General features: G+C 40.9%; 1 protein-coding gene across 1 annotated transcript in view; it reads right to left on the reverse strand.

The window, feature by feature from the left end:
• The window catches only part of LOC147210664 (cadherin-4-like), a 209,991-nt gene that overhangs the window by 23,521 nt on the left and 166,929 nt on the right, over positions 1 to 19,541 (reverse strand). Inside the window, exons 6-9 of the mRNA XM_086114441.1 lie at positions 12,857 to 13,012; positions 8,872 to 9,016; positions 6,777 to 6,949; positions 2,079 to 2,216 (exon numbers count right to left, since the gene is read on the reverse strand). Coding sequence (XP_085970567.1) covers positions 2,079 to 2,216; positions 6,777 to 6,949; positions 8,872 to 9,016; positions 12,857 to 13,012 — 612 coding nt within the window. The remainder of the gene's footprint in view (positions 1 to 2,078; positions 2,217 to 6,776; positions 6,950 to 8,871; positions 9,017 to 12,856; positions 13,013 to 19,541) is intronic.

Below are 19,541 nucleotides of genomic sequence, written 5' to 3' on the forward strand. Positions count from 1 at the left end.
GATTCTGCTCCATGCATTCATTGATTTGACGAATACACTTTATGAAAGTACAGCCTTGTTCGCACAGAGGTGTGAACATTTGCAACAGTTGGTAAAGGTAGCAAAATGCGCATTCACATCAGGGTTCGCTTGGGTTTGTTAAAAGTCGGAAGCTTTTGCAAAATGTTCACCAGACATTCGCCAACAGTTTTTGTGTTTTTTCTTGTTGCAAGGAAATTTTGACCATGCATTACAATACATTTTTATTTTTATAGTGCTTTTACAACAGTTTTCCTTGCGACAAGAAGGGGACAGGTGAATGCCTGCTGACAGTTTGTGACCTTGAACAAACATTGACGAGAACGCAACATTTGCTACCTTCGCAAACACTAGCAAATGTTTGTTGCTCAGTGGGAAAGGGGCTTAGTGAACCATAGTCGTGTGAAAACACTGAAATGTAAAGTGGATGGCATCTGCATAAGTATGACAAGAGATGAGCAAGGGGCAGCTATTAAATGGAGGCGGTCCGAGAATGGACCCTTGTGGAATCCCGCATGTGATTTATTTATTTATTTTTTGCTCAGACTCATGACGACCAACTGAGTACTAATATACCACCAAATATATAACCAAACTTTGTTCATCTATGCCATCTGAACAACGAAACTCTTATATATGAGATGGCAGACAGTACAATAAACCTGTATCATTTATCCACACAACGTGTAACCTTCCTGCAAGTATATCAGCTTAGTGCTTAATCAAACAGAACCAGATTTTACCAACGGTAAGTACAATTGTAAATTGAGACGAGATCATCATTATCCCGGTTTTTATTCAAATTCAGATTTTGATAATGTAAAATGGCTGCCTTGGCTTATTAAAGGCGGGGAAACAGTGCTTTGCAAGACCTGTGGCGTTTATAGCAGACACTAAATATTTGCATAATGATGTGCCTTCGCAACCAAATGACTTTTATGCAAACCCACCATCCAAAAAGGGCTGATTTATGATTTGATCGGGAGAAATTGCTCTGCTCATGAAGCTCCGCTAAATTTTATCTTCAATAACCATGATAGCAATAACTTTGCTGTTGAGCAATGATTGAAATGCACTCAAACTAAAAGTTAGACAGTATGAATCTTTTACTGGCCGGCAACATCAATACGCCACTGTCACAGTAGACGCTTTATGTAGGCAGAGGAGCGTGTTCAGATCTGGGCTGATTTACAACAGCCCGTGTCTTAGCTTTATCACCATTGCTGAAAAAATAGCTCCTGAGATGGAATAATCCATCATTAACTCATCACTTCTTTTGTCTTGGCGTACACAGCATGGTGGGCCACTCATCAACTTATCATGTTCTCTTTGCATCTTTTATTTATTACTTTTAACTTCAGCTGGCCACTCACTGAACAGTTCCTTTACGTCGGACACATGCTACCACATTAACTCTTATAGGGTCTTAACAGACTCGGGGGTAAATGCTAATGCTAATTCCTCAGCGACCATCTCAAAGAGCTGCTTGATTCTGCCAAGCTCACTTTTTTTTCATACTGAATTGATGGCGCAGCTGAACTGACACCCAGCCTGCTTCCCATCACCCGCCCCATTCAAAAGCTGATCCATTACAACGTGGACTTCAGACTTTTCATTTTTACCTCTCAAACATTAATGACCTCGTCTAATGTAATCATTATTCTACATATCACCATTATGACAACAACCATGAACCATTTTTCTGGCTCCAGGTTTGGAGTGATGAAAATCAATGATATGGATTCATCATTTCCTTGTGTGTATGCATCTGTACTTTGCTCCGGGAAAAGAGGAAGGAGCACTTGTTGCACTTACTACACGACACTAACGGTCTTCCTTATTTTCACATTTGCCATTGTTGTTCTCCTGGCGATCTGCCCAGAGCACCTCACTCTCATTCTTTGTCATAAATTTCCTGTGCATGTTCTTCAGAAATTTACTCTGGTTTATCTCACATCCATGATGAGTTCATAAATGGCAGTTTGCACCTGGGTTCGGAATGCTGTGACATACTCAAGGACCATTGATTGTTCTCTAGTGCTGCATTTGCAGCCACTCACCGTTCTGGAGGTCAGCATGGGGGGGTTGTCGTTTATGTCGGTGACCGTGATAATGGCGGTGGCCGTGTTGGAAAGACCAAAATTCAGGTTGCCCTCCATGTCTGTGGCTTGAACGATTATAGTGTACTGGGACACTTTCTGTGAAGGCGAAAACAAAGGACAACAGTGTATTTAGTGTTCAGCTGGACGTACAAAAACAAGTTGCCAGAATGACTTTTTTTGTGTTATAACGACTAGCTGCCCATATTTAAAACACAGAATCGCAGGCTTTTCACTTGACTGTAACCTCCTAAGCTTGGCTTCATGCAATCTGAGCGCTGTCTTCTCGCAATATTATTAACAGTGACATCGCCAAATTCAGTGCCACTGATGGACAGATGTAGAGACAACGATATATCAGACAAAGATTAAATGACGATCTGTGAAGCAATAGAATGATAAATGCCATTCCATATCTTAAATGACACAATATCGCTTAACTGGAAGATGAAAAATGTGGCTGTTGTAGTGTTGTATCTGAGCGTATTTGTGAGCGTCTGCATGTGCCGTCCACTCCCTCGCCAATGTTTTTCTTCTTTCCCTCCCTCGCCTGCCCTCCTCTGTCTTTCTTACTGTCCCACGGTGCAGTTAATGGGCTGCGGGAAGGATGGAGCCCCACAACTGCCTGTCTGGATAATGTGTCTTGTCACTGGAATTCCAAATTACATTTCCAGTGTCTCCTTAACCTGCTAATTACAGAGTAAACATCCCAATTAGGCCATGATGCCACATCAGGAGGGTCAGACAGCTTCTTGCATTTCTGCTCTTGATGCTCGACAAGATGCTGAAATTTACACGCACACCCTCATTACCTCACATGCACAAACACCACTCACAAATGTCCGTGCGCGCACACACACACACACACACACACACGCACACACACACGCGCGCACACACACACACACACACACTCACACACACACATCTCTCCTTTGCGATTCTTATTTAGAGGTGGTGTGTGCTTGATTGTCCCATCAGCCAGCGTACGGCCTGTACACAGCACTCACGTTAATTAGAAAGAAAAGAGCACAGGAGTGGAGGCGAAGAAGCAGTTGGGGATACAGTTGAAGCACAGGGAAAGGGGATTACCAAAAATAGACAACGTTTTTTTTCTTGTTTTGTTGTTGTTGTGTGTTTTTTTATTTTGTTTTGTTTTGTAGAGTCCAACAGCCCCAACATGGAAACTGCAGAAAGGGGAAAAGGAAGCACAGCAAGTTTCACGGTTTCAAGGGGCCTAAGTGCTGACTATAAGTGGACCAGTATAACACTGTGGTGTGCGGTGAAGTTTATGTTTAGGGGATCGGCAACCACCCCGCAGGTTAGGAGAATTCTCGACTACTCTCAAAGGAAAGTGCCGGAGGAGGAAAAACAGGTATGTTATTCATATAGCAAAGGAATTACAGATGCATGCACACGTAAGCATAAAAAAATATGTATACATATGCAACCAAGCATTTGTTAATAAATGTATTTTTGAAATCCTCACTTCTTTTGCTGCCCAACAGCACATGTCCAAGGCTAACTACCTCCCCCGCTCACATCACCACACGTTACAACTTTACTGATGGCACAACGCTAGAAGTCGCAGATAGCTTCAAGTAACTCTGCTTTGAATTCAATTCAATGCATTCAGTTGACATCAGCCAAGAATGTGGTCACGCAGCAAATCCTTCAAGCGGCAGTGTGCTCCATACCTACCAGTACTACTCTACAAATGTAAGTACGCTGAAACAACAATTGGCTCATCTCACCGACATATCGCCATGGATGCCACCGTTCATCACCATGGCCGACCACGGCTGAACCCGACCTGCCATTTTCAAGCCCCAGCAAGAGTAGTGGCAGTATATTGTACGCGTGGGTGTGTGTGAGTCTGTTTCAGAGTAAGCGTTTTAAACCCATGAGCTATATCTGCAGTGCAGATGTACAGAGCATAAGTAAAACCCCGACACTGCACGTAGACATTTTCAGCCTGTGTCCCGCTCCCATCCTGGCGGACTCATCTTGCGTTCGTGTCTTCTATAGTTACAATTTATCCCACATTTACTCGACTCTATCCAAAGGCTCCCATATGCAGTCTTTCAGTTCATCTTTGTTTTCATCCTCCATCCTCTGGTGTGTCATTTGTCGAGTTTCGATGTAGTCATTACATGTATTTTTTTTTGCCTGGCAGACAGGTGTCAAGGGCATTGCTCCTCTACTGTTTTCCTCTCTCTCTTTACCACACATGCACGAGACACAGAGTGACCGTCTGCAGCATGATGTGTCGCTAATAGGTCTGTCAGTGGTGACAGGTAGTGAGGAGAATGTGTCTCACAGCTAAGTCACCGCCACATCTGAAATACCAAAATAAACACATTTGGATCTTGTCACAACTTCTATGGCTGGCTCCACAAACAATGTGACCAGAGAAGAACACTATTCATACAAAAAAAACGTGTGGCTTGAAACAACATGTTAAACACTGACATTTGGACAGATTAGGGGCTTATTTGTTACCAGGATAATTTAAAAACTATTTCATCAATTTGCAGATAACATTGTAGTGTGGTGTGGCGGACTGTGGCACAGCCTGCGGAAGAACCATTGCAACTTGGGGTTTGATCCGGAAACCTAAAACGTTAAGATTTTTCGTCAATTTTCCCATACAAACCTCCTTAGGATTTAAAATGAAACAATCAATGTCATTTAAGCGAAGACTCTCAGCTATTAGTGCTTTCAGTCTTAAAAAATAAGGCATTCGGGAATCGCAGGGTTGAAAAAAAAATTGATTTCCAAAATATTTGGCACATTTTGAAATGTGCCAAATATCATCAGATATTCCATCATCAGATTTCTGTGTGAGTTTCCCCACATGATGCTTTGTAAGCCCTTTACCGCAGCCACCATCATTTGCTGCTTTTTTGTTGCTTTGTTCACCTCAGTCTTCAGTTTGTTTTATTAAATTATTACAGCGTAAAATGAATCACCCCATAGAGGGATAGGTCGACAAGGGCCAATTCAATGTCCACCACGATCACCAGATCACCCACCAACCCACTCACATAAACACATGCACTGCTGACAACATTTAAATTCATCAGACATAGTTGCCAACAAATTTATAACAAGGACTTCTGAGCCAAAGCGTGAAGTGTAAAATCCTACTGCAGATGACAAGGAATGTCTAAATGCTAAGGGCCACACATTTTAGCAGATATGCGACTTTATTTTATGTTTTCTATTCTAAATCTAAGTGAAGCTACATATTTTTCACCTTAACGACTGTATAAATATTTCTACCCTTCAGTGGATATATATATATAAAAAAATCAAAAAATGAAACAATAAAAATTAAGTTGAAAAAATTACACTGGTCAATAAATCTTTGCGGGATTGGATTTTTTACACTGATTTCAAAATATGCCCTAATTTTTTCTCTCGCATCAGGTTTTAATAATAATAATAATAATAATAATGATATGAACAATAATAATATGTAATATAGTAATATTTATGGGTTAAGGGTTAGGTTTAGCAACATTTTCTTTTGCTATAAATGAAAACACATGGTAAAATCTATTAGCTTTTACAGGTCAACAGAAAATGAATTCAACATTTTTTAGAAGCATTATCAAAATATATTCAGAGACACATAAAGCCATCTCTGATGAAAATTTGCTGAACGTCATCATCAAAAAGTAATCTTCATTACAATCAAAACTGTGACTGGTCAATCTGACAAAAATCAGGCTTAGCTGTCCAAATACTTGTGCAAGTGACTTTAGATTGTCTTTGTCCTGAACACTACCGCGCGATCTGGTCAACTATAACGTTCTTGCAAAAGAGATACAGTCCTGTCAAAGCAATCAGTGATTAGGGACAAGGCAATCAAGAATCTTCTTAGTTTGAATATATGAAACAATGATTATTCTTTGATTCTTACCTCTTTCATCGAGAACCGCTTCTACCAGCAGGGTCCGTAGGAATAGGTGTGATAATTGTATTATAGTCGCTGTTTTTATGTATGTGTTCTGTTGTGTTAGTTATTTTATGTTACAGCTGCAGCTGTTGTGAAAGTGCTATATAAATAAAGGGATATTGTCCATCCATCCATCCATTTTCTGAACCGCTTTATCCTCAAAAGGGTCGCGGGGCATACTGGAGCCTAGCCCAGCTGTCATTGGGCAGTCAATGGAGTACACCCTGAACCGGATGCAAGCCAATCACAGGGCACACATAGACGAACAACCATCTGCGCTCACACTCACACCTAGGGACAATTTCGAGTGGTCCATGAACCTGCCATGCATGTGGGAGGAAACCTGAGTACCCGGAGAAAACCCACGCAGCCAGGGGAGAACATGAAAACTCCTCACAGGAAGGCCAGAGCAGGAATCGAACCATGCACCTCTGCACTGGGAGGCCGACACATTAATCCGTCGACCACCGTGCCGCCCAAAGGTATATTGTACAGTATTGCATTGTATTCATCATTTGAAACAAGTGGGTTCATAACAGTGACTAATCGGGGGCTGCACTTCAACCTAATCTCTTAGCTTTTTTGTGGGGGAGGGCGGAGGGAATGTATGATACAGAACAGAAGAATAAAAGAGAAAAACGTAAGCTCAACTGAATGAAATTCAAAGTCAGCAGTTCTTCCAATGGGATACCTACCTCTCGATCTAGACCAGGCGCCACGGTCACAATATCCCCCGTCTCACTATTGATGGTGAACATGTTTGGGATGGGACTGTGTGGTTTCTGGGACAGTATTCGATAGCGCACCATTCCGTTGGCCGTTGTGTTGTCGTCAGCATCAAAGGCAGACAGGTGCATGACATAGGTTCCTGATAAAGACACACAGAATGTTAAACACAACATACAGTAGGCGCCACGAACAAAATACTAGACCTAAACATCCACCCATCCATAGTTTTTATCTCATTCGGGTCTTGGGTGGACTGACAATTTTGGCTAACTTTTGGGTGAGAGGCAGGGTCCACTACGAACTGGACAATGAATGAATGAACGGACCTTTGGGTTTAATAGCATTGATTTTCTACCACTTTCCTGATAAAGTCTCAGTTGACTTCCGATGAGGGATGCTTTTGTTTCTTTGTCTTTTTTTTTCACATACAGAGGCCAAATTATCAAAATGATTACTGCTCACAATTTCTGGGTAAATAGCCGCGCTTATTTGACCACTGGGACAATGCACTATAGACTGCATCAAATCTTTAGATATTGGAAAGAATTCTTACTGTTCCATTCTGTCATGCAGTAAATAAGTCAGGGGTGAAAATCTACTGCAGAGGACAAGCAAGTGCAGTGCGACATATTGAGGCAGCTGTAAATGTCTGCTTAGTTTACTTGTGGAGGTTAAGAAAATGAGAATCAAAGAAATGACGCGTTTAAATAGAACTAAGCTTCTGCCTGACACTACATCACATTTTAAATATTGTCTTATCATTGGAGATTAGCTGCTTTTACATCAAATGAGTCAAACCCACTCAGTGAAAAAAAACAAAAAACATCCAGTTTGTTTACCTTCCACCCCAACTCCGACATACTGTAACTGTGGAGGATTACTCCCCATCAGCCAGTCTCCATATCTGCCTGCTTCTCCCAGAGTCAATTCTAATTGGCAGTGATAGTGATATCACGGCAGTGACGGCTCCTGTCCGAGGATAATTGCAACCACAGCTCCTATTTCAAACTTCATTACATTTCAAAGCAACAATTTGTAAATGACGGGGGCCAAGGGGAGCACTCTGAGGGCCTCACAGCAAGAAGCAAGAACCGACTGAAAGATGAGGGAAAAAAAAAGAATCGGCCCTTGCTCATTTTGGATTGAAGTGGAGGGAAAATCAGTCCTTCACCCTACGCTTTTCTTGTGGAGATAAAGCGATAGATAGATGGAAAGAAGATGAAGAATGTGTCACACATCGCCGAGGTAATTACATTAAGCCGCACTCTTAAGGGGTTTAACGTAAGCCCTTTGTACGGGCATCCTAAGCCGTGCCTGACAGGATTAAGTCCCTGTAATGACTCTTTAATTTGCAAAGTAATTCAAGTCTGTAATTGGCCTTCCACCGAAACCACTGGAGCACAAAATATTCTAAAACTCAGTTTTGTGATTATTGTTTAGCTGAATGGTACACACACACACACACACACACACACACACACACACACACACACACACACACACGCACACACACACGCACACACACACGCACACGCACACATTGAAGTGTATGGTGTACAGCGGGGACAAAATCAAGAGAGAGAAGAAGGAAGAGAGGACTAAAGCTTGGTAATATAGCACAATGTCGATCCATCCATTTTTTTTAAAAGCGCTTGTCCTCATTTGGGTCACGGGTGAACTGGCGTCTCGCCCAGCTGTCTTTCAGAGAAACAACTGTAGATTTGTCAGTTCTTGCATATTTTTGGAACGAGAGAAGAAGCGATAATGCCCTGAAGAAGAATAATTATGCGGTTACTGAGATGAAACACATATAAGAACACTCTTGTTTGAAGACATGAAGTGACCCAATGTGGTACTTTGAATCCTGCGTCTCCATCCTGAGCACCTTCTTTGATTTTTGACGATACTGCTACAATGGATTAACTAAAAAGCCCAACCGGCAACACAATCACCGTTATTTTTAAAACATTGAGGAACTGTCAGCAGTCAACATTCTTCAAGATAGATTTCGTTTTACTGAGGCGCTTGGATGATTCAGCTTGTTTGTCACCATGCTGGTACCTGGTTTTGAGCCTTCATCCACGGAGCCATTGTAGACTTGGTTCTTGAACTCCGGTCTGTTGTCGTTCATGTCGATAACGAAGATATACAAATCAATGGGGTTCTCCACTTTGTTTCCATTCATGTCCACAGCATGGGCTCGGAGCTGGAAGACACAGTTTCAATCAGTCCTTCAGTTCCTTACGCGGTAGGTTCGAGTTTGTACACGTTCAAGGGTATATGCAAACATGTTTGAACATATTTGCAATGTAAGTTCAAATATATTGATAAAATGGAGGCTAAATGCTAAAAACATAGCAATGTTTACGCACTTACTCAGCGAATGTAGCGATATAACATAGCTAGCTTTGTGGCTTTATGGAGAAAACTGCTATGTTTTTAGCATTGAACACTTTCATACGTACAGTACTTTCCAAATATGTACAAATGTACAAATGACAGAACTGGGGCGCTTGTGTGTTTTGCGCCTGTAATGGGCAGCATTTTTCCCAACCCCGTTTTGTTCAGTGGAGATGTCGGCGCTGTTGGACAGTCGGCGTTGGTGCGGCTGGATGGATGGCTGCTGAAGTTGAGGATGAGGAGAGAGGAGCGTTGGCGCAGAGCGCCGATGCGTATTTGGAACCGAGAGTCACCGCTTGGAATTGAAATGGATTTCCATGGGACAGGAGAAGTGAACCAATCTCTTTTTTCGTCAATGGATGCTACAGCTTCTTGTTGACTTTGAAACTTAGCTTGTAGCCGACGTGAGCACATTTTGAGCATGACGTCTCTGATCCACTGGTTAAAGGACACTTTGATTCTCTGCTCTTTCATCTCAAACTGCTTCAAACAACAAAGCGTGTGATGGAAAAGTGGTTAGGACTGCACGACTGTCCGTGTTTTATGTTATGTGTTGTGTTTATTATTTTACTTTATGTTAACTGTTTTGTTAAGCGCTTTGCTACAGCTGCCGCTGTTGTGAAAGCGCTATATTAATCAGCATGTATTGTATGTATTGTATTGTAAATGAGTTTGCCAGTCAAAGATGCTTGTTACACATTGACAGTTCCACACTTCCGTTCAAACCTGCTTATGGTATGTATCATACTATTATTGATGGCCCCCTGCCCCCCACGTGTCGTTTAAGCCCAGACCCCCCATCTCCAATGAACCCCCCACCCCCTTAGCCCCTGGTTATGGGCCTGCAGATGTACTGGCTAACATTCATGGAATACTGGATTACTTCTTATGTTGGAATTTCTACCGAAAGTGGAGAGTTTGCGGTTGAATTTGCCCTTCTGGTGTTTGGTTGATAAAGTGTAAATAACTAAAATATATCATTGTTAATTGGTTACTTCTCTCATATGTCATGGAAGAAACTATACTGCAAATTTTCTTCCAATTTCTCCTGTCCCACATGCTCTGGAATAAGTTTTTTTTTTTTTTTTTTTTTTTTTTTTTAGCTGAGCAGAAGATAATAGAAGCGCACATCGTATGTCTTACACTGTGGAAAGTGCCTTGACACTTTAATTCTTGCTTTTGTATGGTAGCTATCGAATGCAAATGTTTGTGGGTGTGTAAGAAAGGGAGCACATTGCACACAATGCTCCAAAAGAGATAAAAGTTTCCTTGACAAACACCCAAGTGAAGGTAAAATAAAAACAAACATTTGTATTATTTGTCAACATTCCTAGAATTAGGCTAAATACTCCTGCTATGAATGTTCACTTTGGGCCTATCATATTAAAAATTGTTCGTTTATTGTGTGAGTTCATCTGAGGACCAAAAAAAAAAAAAAAGTTTTCCAAAAAACAAGTCGAGGACAATCTGAGGTCACAGGCAACATTATGGCCGTGCGAGGACATGCACTGTATCACTGTATGATAATGTGCTGTTTCCTGACATCATCTCTAAAAGTTGTTGTTATCTTAGAAGAAAGTAAAACACGAGACAATGTCTTCGACTGGAAGCTGTGTCTGTTTTACAGGGCAACTGTATGCCTGAGTCTGGATTCCATTTAAGGCTAACAGCGCTCTGCCTGCTTGCATCTCGGAATAACAAACATAGTTGGCTCATCACAAATTCCCCTCAGCTGTGCTCGGATCAGTGGAACGGGATTTCACCAGGAATCAAAACATGGTATACTTTTTTTGACAGCTTTGCTTTCTATGAAGTCGAGTCAAAAAGACGAATGTTAAGGATAACAATGTGAAAAGATAACTGAATAATCAGGGGAACATTGGGATTGGAGGATTATCCCCCTCCTCCACATGATAGGTGAAGGTCTACTTAACAGACTGAAGAGACTTTCCTTCTTTCGAAACCTGGACTCACTCACTTCACCGTTCTTGGGATTGTTTATATCTCCAAGCATGACTTATTCAGTGATATTCCTGTCTGCTGGAAACAATGTTGAGTTGATATCAAACGGTGCTTTCCTTTTACTCTGCCAAATAAAACAGTGGCTTATCTCTTCTTTTAAAAATGCCAGAAATCAGTGTCGAGCAAACAACCATTGTGGCATATGAGAGTTCTACCCTATGTGAACCAAGGTATACTGATCAAAAGCGAAGTAAAAGTCGGGGGATGAAAGCCTCGACGCGGGCGAAGGCTGAACAAGTAAATTGACGAAATCACATTTAATTGCGCTGTCATGTATGGAGAATTGAGGTACTCTCTCATCTGAGCTTGGTTGATGGGGAATACGCTTTCTGGCTCCTAAGAGGATATGAGAGACAGATAAGTGAAATCGCCTGCAGGCTCCATTGCAGCGGGACATAGAATGAGCAACATCCTTTGCAGGGTTCTTCTACTATGAGAGGTGAAGATCTTCTCCACGAGAGCCGATCCGCTCCTCGTCACCATTTGCTTCCTTTCTCCACCTCCAAAGAAATTGCATCTGCAGGTCTCCTCGAGGTTAATTTAACTTTACTTCTTCCACTACATTGTCTGATCTGTCCTGCACCCAATATCCGTGCACTGCCATCCCATCTCGGCGGCCGACAGCCAGGTCCTTTATCTCAGCCCGCTCTCCTCCCATCATCCCACATGCGGTCGCACTCTTAATTCAATAGCAGCGAGTGTTGTGTTTAAAGAAGGCAAAATGGAATTTTGGATTTACATTATAAGTATTAAAAGCAGAGCGGCCAGTGTCCTCAACTGCAGTGATGCCTAACCTTTATTGGGCAAATTCACATATTTTAAGTTCGATAACCCACACGGCACTCCACCAAACAGATTTATCACAAAAAAGAGGGAAGTTTTCCCCTTTTCATAGTAGATCATTCGTTTGTTCTCTCTGTCACTATAAATTGCAGGCATAGATAGAGGAACAAAGATACTTTATTTGTCTTTAAAAAATAATTTTTTCACCAGTTAAGTGAATGGTTTCAAAATGCTTTTCAACAAAATACAAAAGGAGTTTGCTTCCTTCCGTCTTTGAAGTGGAATTTTGTTCAACAAGTACAATTTTAAAATGAAATCAATCCGTATTATTTTAAATTTTTTGGGATCATGTTAAACATGTGTAACTTCTTGTAAATCCTACAGCAACTACTGTAAGATTTCAACACAGGAAAAATGCACACAGCTTATTATCGTGACTCACCATGCCAATGTATTTCACAACGGCTTTCTGAACAACCAATCAAGGGTTGAACTCAGCAGCTGTTGCCTCGGCAAATCAGCTCATTGATTGGAGTTTCTTTTGGGGAATAAGGCTGCTCATCTCGAATAAAATAGGTCAGGGCCGCTTGGTTAACTAGTCTATGATTTGGATTTGATTTACATATAAGAGACAGATAAGAGGGAGAGCAAGTTGGGCATAGACGAGGAAGGTAAGATTGTTACTTTTGATAAACCCTGGCACATAAAAACAAATGCAGTCGTGGTTAACGACATTTAGCGACGACTTTTATATAACAACACAATCTAGCAGCGGTCATATCCTGACAAATATTTTGACAGACTGTCATGGCTGTGTGCGCGTGCGTGTCGATAGACTCACATGGTAAGATGACCGATGTTCTCGATCCAGAGGTTTGGTGACAAACATCTTTCCAAGCACAGGCTCGATGTTGAAGACCTCGTTAGGTGGCTGATCTGCTCCCACCCCAGTGATGCTGTATCGGATGGAGATATCCTGGTCCTGATCTGAACGAATCTGTGGCACCACAAGCAAACAGAATAATACACAATTAATAACATTAGTGAGAGAAAATAACGAAACACACGGGTATCACACCTCTTTTGGTGTGACTGTATATGTGCAATATTATGAGCTGCTTATTATTCAAAGGGAAGCTCGTGATCTGCTGCCTCTAAGTTTAATCATTTTGTCCTTGCACTGTGATCTTGGCAAGCCGATATTGCAATTTTTTCACAGGAAGTGCTCGCGGAAAAAAAAAAAAACAACAACACGGAGGGCGCGCACTGTTATGTTGACGTGCACACACATTTATCACCAACTGGCATTTCAAGTTATCGCACGCTCAAGGACTCCATTAGGGCTGCTGCAGGGATCGGCCTGTTGGCAGCTCAAAAATTAATTCAACGTTTTGAAGAGAAAGAAAAAAAAATCACCATAGATTTACTGTTTAATTTAATCGTCACAGACTACCTGATACCATGCTAGGAATGCAAACAGGTGGTGAGCAAAATAATAATCAGACAGGGAAATGGAAAACTATGCAAGTGTGGACCTGCCAATGTGGAGTAAACATTTTGCATTGGTTTATGTCGTTTGAACGTACTGCAGAGTCGTTTGAACGTATTGGGTAAAGTGGTTTGAACGCGTTTTGGTGAAGTAGTTTGAAACGTGTTGAAAGATTCAAGGGTAATGCTTCTTCGATGCATGCACAGATGCAAGGCATCAAACGTGTGGACGTAATAGCATGAAAATGCCAGAGGCTTGAATTCCGCCTGATATTTACAAGGTCATTTTGTACATGACAAAATTAATACCTTGTTCAAGAATAAAGTGTTCAAGGTGCAAGGATGAATGGGCATGAAGCTATGATCACAGTTTGGAGTAGTTGAGTTTTAGCAGCTGAATCAAGGCTAAGTTTTGAAATCAATGAACAATCGTTTTCATAATCGAGATGTCAATCTCAATCAAAATAATTGTGATTATGATTATTATTTTTGCATAATGGTCCAGTGCTCGTGAGCATATACTCCACATTCTTGTGTGAGAATGTTGAAACATGGATGGTAAACACCAGGTGTGAACATGATGAGACAACACGCTATTATAGAGTGTAGCATCGCAGAGTAATTAGGAAGATTGTTACACATCGACAAGTGCAGCGGGCTTGTGATCACACAAGTACAGAATGCCGCTGAATCTTTTTTTCCCCCAAATCAATCACTCGCACTTCAGTGGAGAGGTTGAAGTTGACTTTGTCTTTCATCACTTGTGGAACCAATTTAGCCTCTCGTCTGACACAGCAGGAATGGCGTGCTGCTGCCCAAAAGGGGCCCGAGCAACTAATAAGGCCATGGGAAGGCTGTTCCATACGAGACAGGTGTCATCCTGCCTCGGCGCTCTGATGCCAAAAAAAGAAAAAAAAATCGCTGTCACATCACAGATACTGCCTATCACCTCATCATCAGCCTCAACAGGAAGACGAGTTGTGTGTCTAATCCAACAGAGGTGAAGCATCAGCTCCAGCCAGAAGAAGATGATAAGGAGGTGTCACAATATCCTGTCACTGCTAATTGTGCGGGTGTGCATGGGGTGTTTTCTTGGGAGGATTTCTGCAGCCTTGAGATTGAACAAACAACAGGCTAGCTGCAGTTCAACCCTAAAATGGGCACCCACCTTAATTACGGTGGATGATTGATTGCTCGACAGATCCTCAATTCATCCGCAAGGGTAATTCGTTTGTTTGTTTGTTTGTTTGTTTATTGAACATAAAACATATATACAGTAATAATTTGACAGAAAATAAGGTAGATAAAAAAAGTAAAAAGAAAGAAATCAATCTTCATTCAACACAGTTATGTTCAAGGGAGTAGGAAGAAGTAAAAAACTTATCTAGTCCTACCCCGTTATGTGATTATATCTAATAAATCCATCCATCCATCCATTTTCCGAACCGCTTGATCCTCACTAGGGTCGCGGGGGGTGCTGGAGCCTATCCCAGCCGTCTCCGGGCAGTAGGCGGGGGACACCCTGAATCAGTTGCCAGCCAATCACAGGGCACACAGAGACGAACAACCATCCACGCCCACACTCACACCTAGGGACAATTTAGAGCATCCAATCAGCCTGCCACGCATGTTTTTGGAATGTGGGAGGAAACCGGAGCACCCGGAGAAAACCCACGCAGGCCCGGGGAGAACATGCAAACTCCACACAGGGAGGCCGGAGCTGGAATCGAACCCGGTACCTCTGCACTGTGAAGCCGACGTGCTAACCACTGGACTACCGGGCCGCCCATATCTAATAAATCATTTTTATATCAATCAGAAAAGAAAAAAGTAAGAAGAAAGAAGTCTCCATTAAGGCTCATACTTTACCCTTAACTGTGATATTTTTTCAACTTTTGGTTTGTATCGGGATTATATACTTCCACACCCTGACACTCTTGTGTCAATTTTCTCTTGTATTCATAATGGATATTTATATACCTTTCTCTATTTATCAACTTAGTTCTGTTTTATCATTATATTTAATGTTTAGAATTTATCATTTTAACTCTGATTGATGTAGGTTGTTTGTACTATTTTTTTGAATTTGTTTTTGAACTCAGCAAGCGATTTACTCATTTTCAGGTCCGTTTCGAGATTATTCCACAGATTAACACCTTTGATAGATACACTTCTTTGCTTGATGTTTGTTCTTGGTTTGAGTTTTTTGAATAAATTGGTACCTCTTAAATCATAGCTGCTTTCTCGAATTTCGAAAAACTTCTGAATGTTTTGGCAGAGCAGGTTATTGTGTGCTTTGTACATTAATTGGGCGATTTTAAAGTCAACCGGGTCATAAAATTTCATCGTATTTAATTTGATAAATAGTGGATTTGTGGGTTCCGTATATTTTGATCTATTAATAATTCGAATTGCTTTTTTTTTGTAGGTTGAGAATAGGGAGTGTGTTTGTTTTGCAGGCATTTCCCCATATTTCCACACAGTAGGTCATATATGGTAATAATAATGAAGTGTATAATGTGTACAAAGATCTCTTATTTAGCACTTCCTTGGTTTTGTAGAGGATCCCTACGGTTTTGGCTATTTTTCTTTTTACGTTATCGATATGTGGCTTCCAACATAGTTTTGAGTCTATTACTAATCCAAGAAACTTGGTTTCATACGCTCTTTCTATCTCAATTGAGTTTACCATAATTTTAGCTTGGTGTTTGATTGGTCTTGTGCCAAAAACAATTAACTTCGATTTTTTCAGGTTAAGTGACAATTTATTTCTGTCGAACCAGTTTTTTAATTTGTTTAATTCGTTTTCTACGGTTGTCAGGAGCTGTTTCAGATTTATTCCAGAACAGTAGAAAGTTGTATCGTCAGCAAATAGGACACATTTAAATTGTTTTGAGACCTTGCAGATATCATTTATATATAAGATGAATAGTGTTGGACCAAGCACTGACCCCTGAGGAACTCCGTGAGTGATTTTTAGTTGATTCGTTTTTTTATTGTTGAGTTGCACGTACTGATATCTGTTTTCTAAATAACTTTTTATCCATTTATAAGCTACACCTCTAATGCCATATCTTTCTAGTTTTTCAATAATATACTGTGATCTATTGTGTCAAAAGCTTTTTTTAGATCTAGGAAAACCCCAACAGTAAATTCTTTGTTGTCTATATTAGTGGCTATTGCTTCCACAAACTCCATAACTGCCATTTAGGTGGTCCGTTTTTCCCTGAAGCCATATTGATTCTCACTTAACAGCGCATGCTTTTGTATAAAGCTATCAAGTCTGCGAGAAAATAGTTTTTGTAATATTTTTGAAAATTGTGGTAGTAGTGATATTGGTCTATAATTTGTAAACCGATGTCTTTCTCCACTTTTATAGATTGGAATAACTTTAGCAATTTTCATTTTTGATGGAAAGATACCCGCTTTGAATGACAGGTTGCATATGTGCGTGAAAGGTCGCACTACATATTCTATAATCTGCTTTATTATTGTCATATCATAATTAAAGCAATCAGTTGACTTTTTATTTTTAAAAGTTTTTATATTTGATACTTCTTGTTTTACAGCAGTAAGGAACATCGTGGAGGAGTTTTTTTCTACATATCTATCTATTTTAAACAAGTTTGTTGGATCAGGAATTTGTTTTGCTAGGTTACTGCCGATGTTGACAAAATACTCATTAAATTCAGTTGCTATTTCTGCAGTTTTTTCCAAAATAGTATTTTTGCCTTTGATAAAATACTCTGGATAATCCATTTTTTTAGGACTATTTCTGATTACTTGGTTAAGTATCTTCCATATTTCTTGTGTGTTACTTTTATTCTGCTCTAATAGTGCATGATAATGATCTCTTTTACTGGTTCTTATAATATTTCCTAGTTTATTTTTATAGGTCTTATATTTTTTTTCTGCTTCTTCAGTTCTCAATTTTAAAAACAATTTATATAAATTGTTTTTCTTTTTACATGCGTTTTCTATGCCTTTCGTTATCCATGGCTTACTTGGGTCTTTATACTTTTTGGAGACTTTAGTTAATGGAAAATGTTTATCATATAAGGAGATTATCCATCCATCCATCCATTTTCCGAACCGCTTGATCCTCACTAGGGTCGCGGGGGGTGCTGGAGCCTATCCCAGCCGTCTTCGGGCAGTAGGCGGGGGACACCCTGAATCAGTTGCCAGCCAATCGCAGGGCACACAGAGACGAACAACCATCCACGCCCACACTCACACCTAGGGACAATTTTAGAGCGTCCAATCAGCCTGACATGCATGTTTTTGGAATGTGGGAGGAAACCGGAGCACCCGGAGAAAACCCACGCAGGCCCGGGGAGAACATGCAAACTCCACACAGGGAGGCCGGAGCTGGAATCGAACCCGGTACCTCTGCACTGTGAAGCCGACGTGCTAACCACTGGACTACCGGCCCGCCCTAAGGAGATTATGGTAGACTGAAATACTTCAAACGCTGTATTTGGGTCTTCGTTTGAGTAGACCTCGGTCCAGTTTTGTTTTTCTAGGTCTTGCTTACAGGCATCGGTGGAGCGTTGGGTTCTTAGTCTTATTTCTGTTATGTGAGTTGTTGACTTAGCTTTTCTATCAAAATAATTATGAAAAACTGCAAAAACAGGTAGGTGGTCACTTATGTCATTAATGAGAAGTCCACTTTCCATTTTATGATCAATCTTATTTATAAATATGTTATCTATTAATGTGGCCGTGTCAACTGTTATTCTGCTAGGTTTCAGGATTACTGGGAAAAAGCTGTTGCTGTACATAGTATTTATGAAGTCGGTTGTTTTTTTGTGTCCATTTGGGTTTAATAAGTCAATGTTAAAGTCACCACATATTATTCGTGTTTTCTTATCGTTGTTGTAACTGAGCATATCTGTTAGTTTTTTATTGAATGTGTCAATACATGATCCTGGTGTCCTATAGATGCAACTTATGATGATATTTGATGCCTTTTTATTATGTATTTCAATGGTTAGACATTCCATTAGGTTTTCTATTGTGTTTGTCAATCTCTCGATTTTACTGCATTTAAGTGCTTTGTCTACATATATTGCAACCCCGCCTCCTTTTTTGGGAGGGGGGGGGGTTCACTTCACTTTCAATTCACTTCACAACAGACAAAAGGACAGGCCAACGTGGCAGCTCCAGCTTCCTACTGGGTCCCATTTGAAGATAAAAGCAATTATCACACTCCCATATGTTGAAATCCTTCCGGCTCAAGCCCTGTTTCCCCTCCCCGTGCCTTGTCTCGACACTTCTCTCCCCCGCCCTCCTTTCCAAGTCGTTACTCAGGCTCAGTGGTCCTCCGCCCATTTCGTCTGATCTCTCCCCTATGCTGCGCTCTCCCATCACTTTCACTTGCTTTGCTTCGGGTCTCTGTGAGGACAGACAGCATGCATGAAAAATGAAATTACTTCAGTCCGTTAGCTTTGGCAGTGCCGAATAAATCCTCCCCAGATAGGAAGTGATAGCACTCATAAATTCCATTAGGGGTTCCTGTTCGTTTTGATTTTACTCATGTTTTCAAGCAGTCCTGTTTGGAGTTGGTATCGCACATGCTCCTTACTCTTAGTCCAGGCCATTCGCGTTCACGTGATCACATGGATGCATATAAGGCTACGTTTAAACATGATCGAGGACTTATTCTCAAAATGATCCCTGTTAATGAGGAGCTGTGAAAACAGCTGAAAAAGTAAGAATTAATGTCACAAGAATTCCGAACCCGGAGCTGGTCACTTTGTAAAGAGCTTCTCTGCATAGAACCTCCGATGCACACATGCATAAAATTCAGACCTCTCCTCCACCATTGTTGCATCTGTTCTGAAGCTGTTAACATGCCTGCTTGGCTATCAGGGGTCATTTTAACTTCAACTTTCTATTCATACTGCAGTTTCTTTCCATTCTATCCATTTGGTATTCAAATACATTTTTAATGTGTGTGTAAAAGTGTTTTGTGGACCACTCTCCACCCCCAGCTGCAATAAAGTGGGTTCACTGTTATCCTTTTTTTTTCTTCCACA

This window comes from Hippocampus guttulatus, chromosome 1 (assembly GCF_054856545.1).
Source record: "Hippocampus guttulatus isolate MCC_2025c chromosome 1, RoL_Hgut_1.0, whole genome shotgun sequence".
NCBI classification, from domain to species: domain Eukaryota; kingdom Metazoa; phylum Chordata; class Actinopteri; order Syngnathiformes; family Syngnathidae; genus Hippocampus; species Hippocampus guttulatus.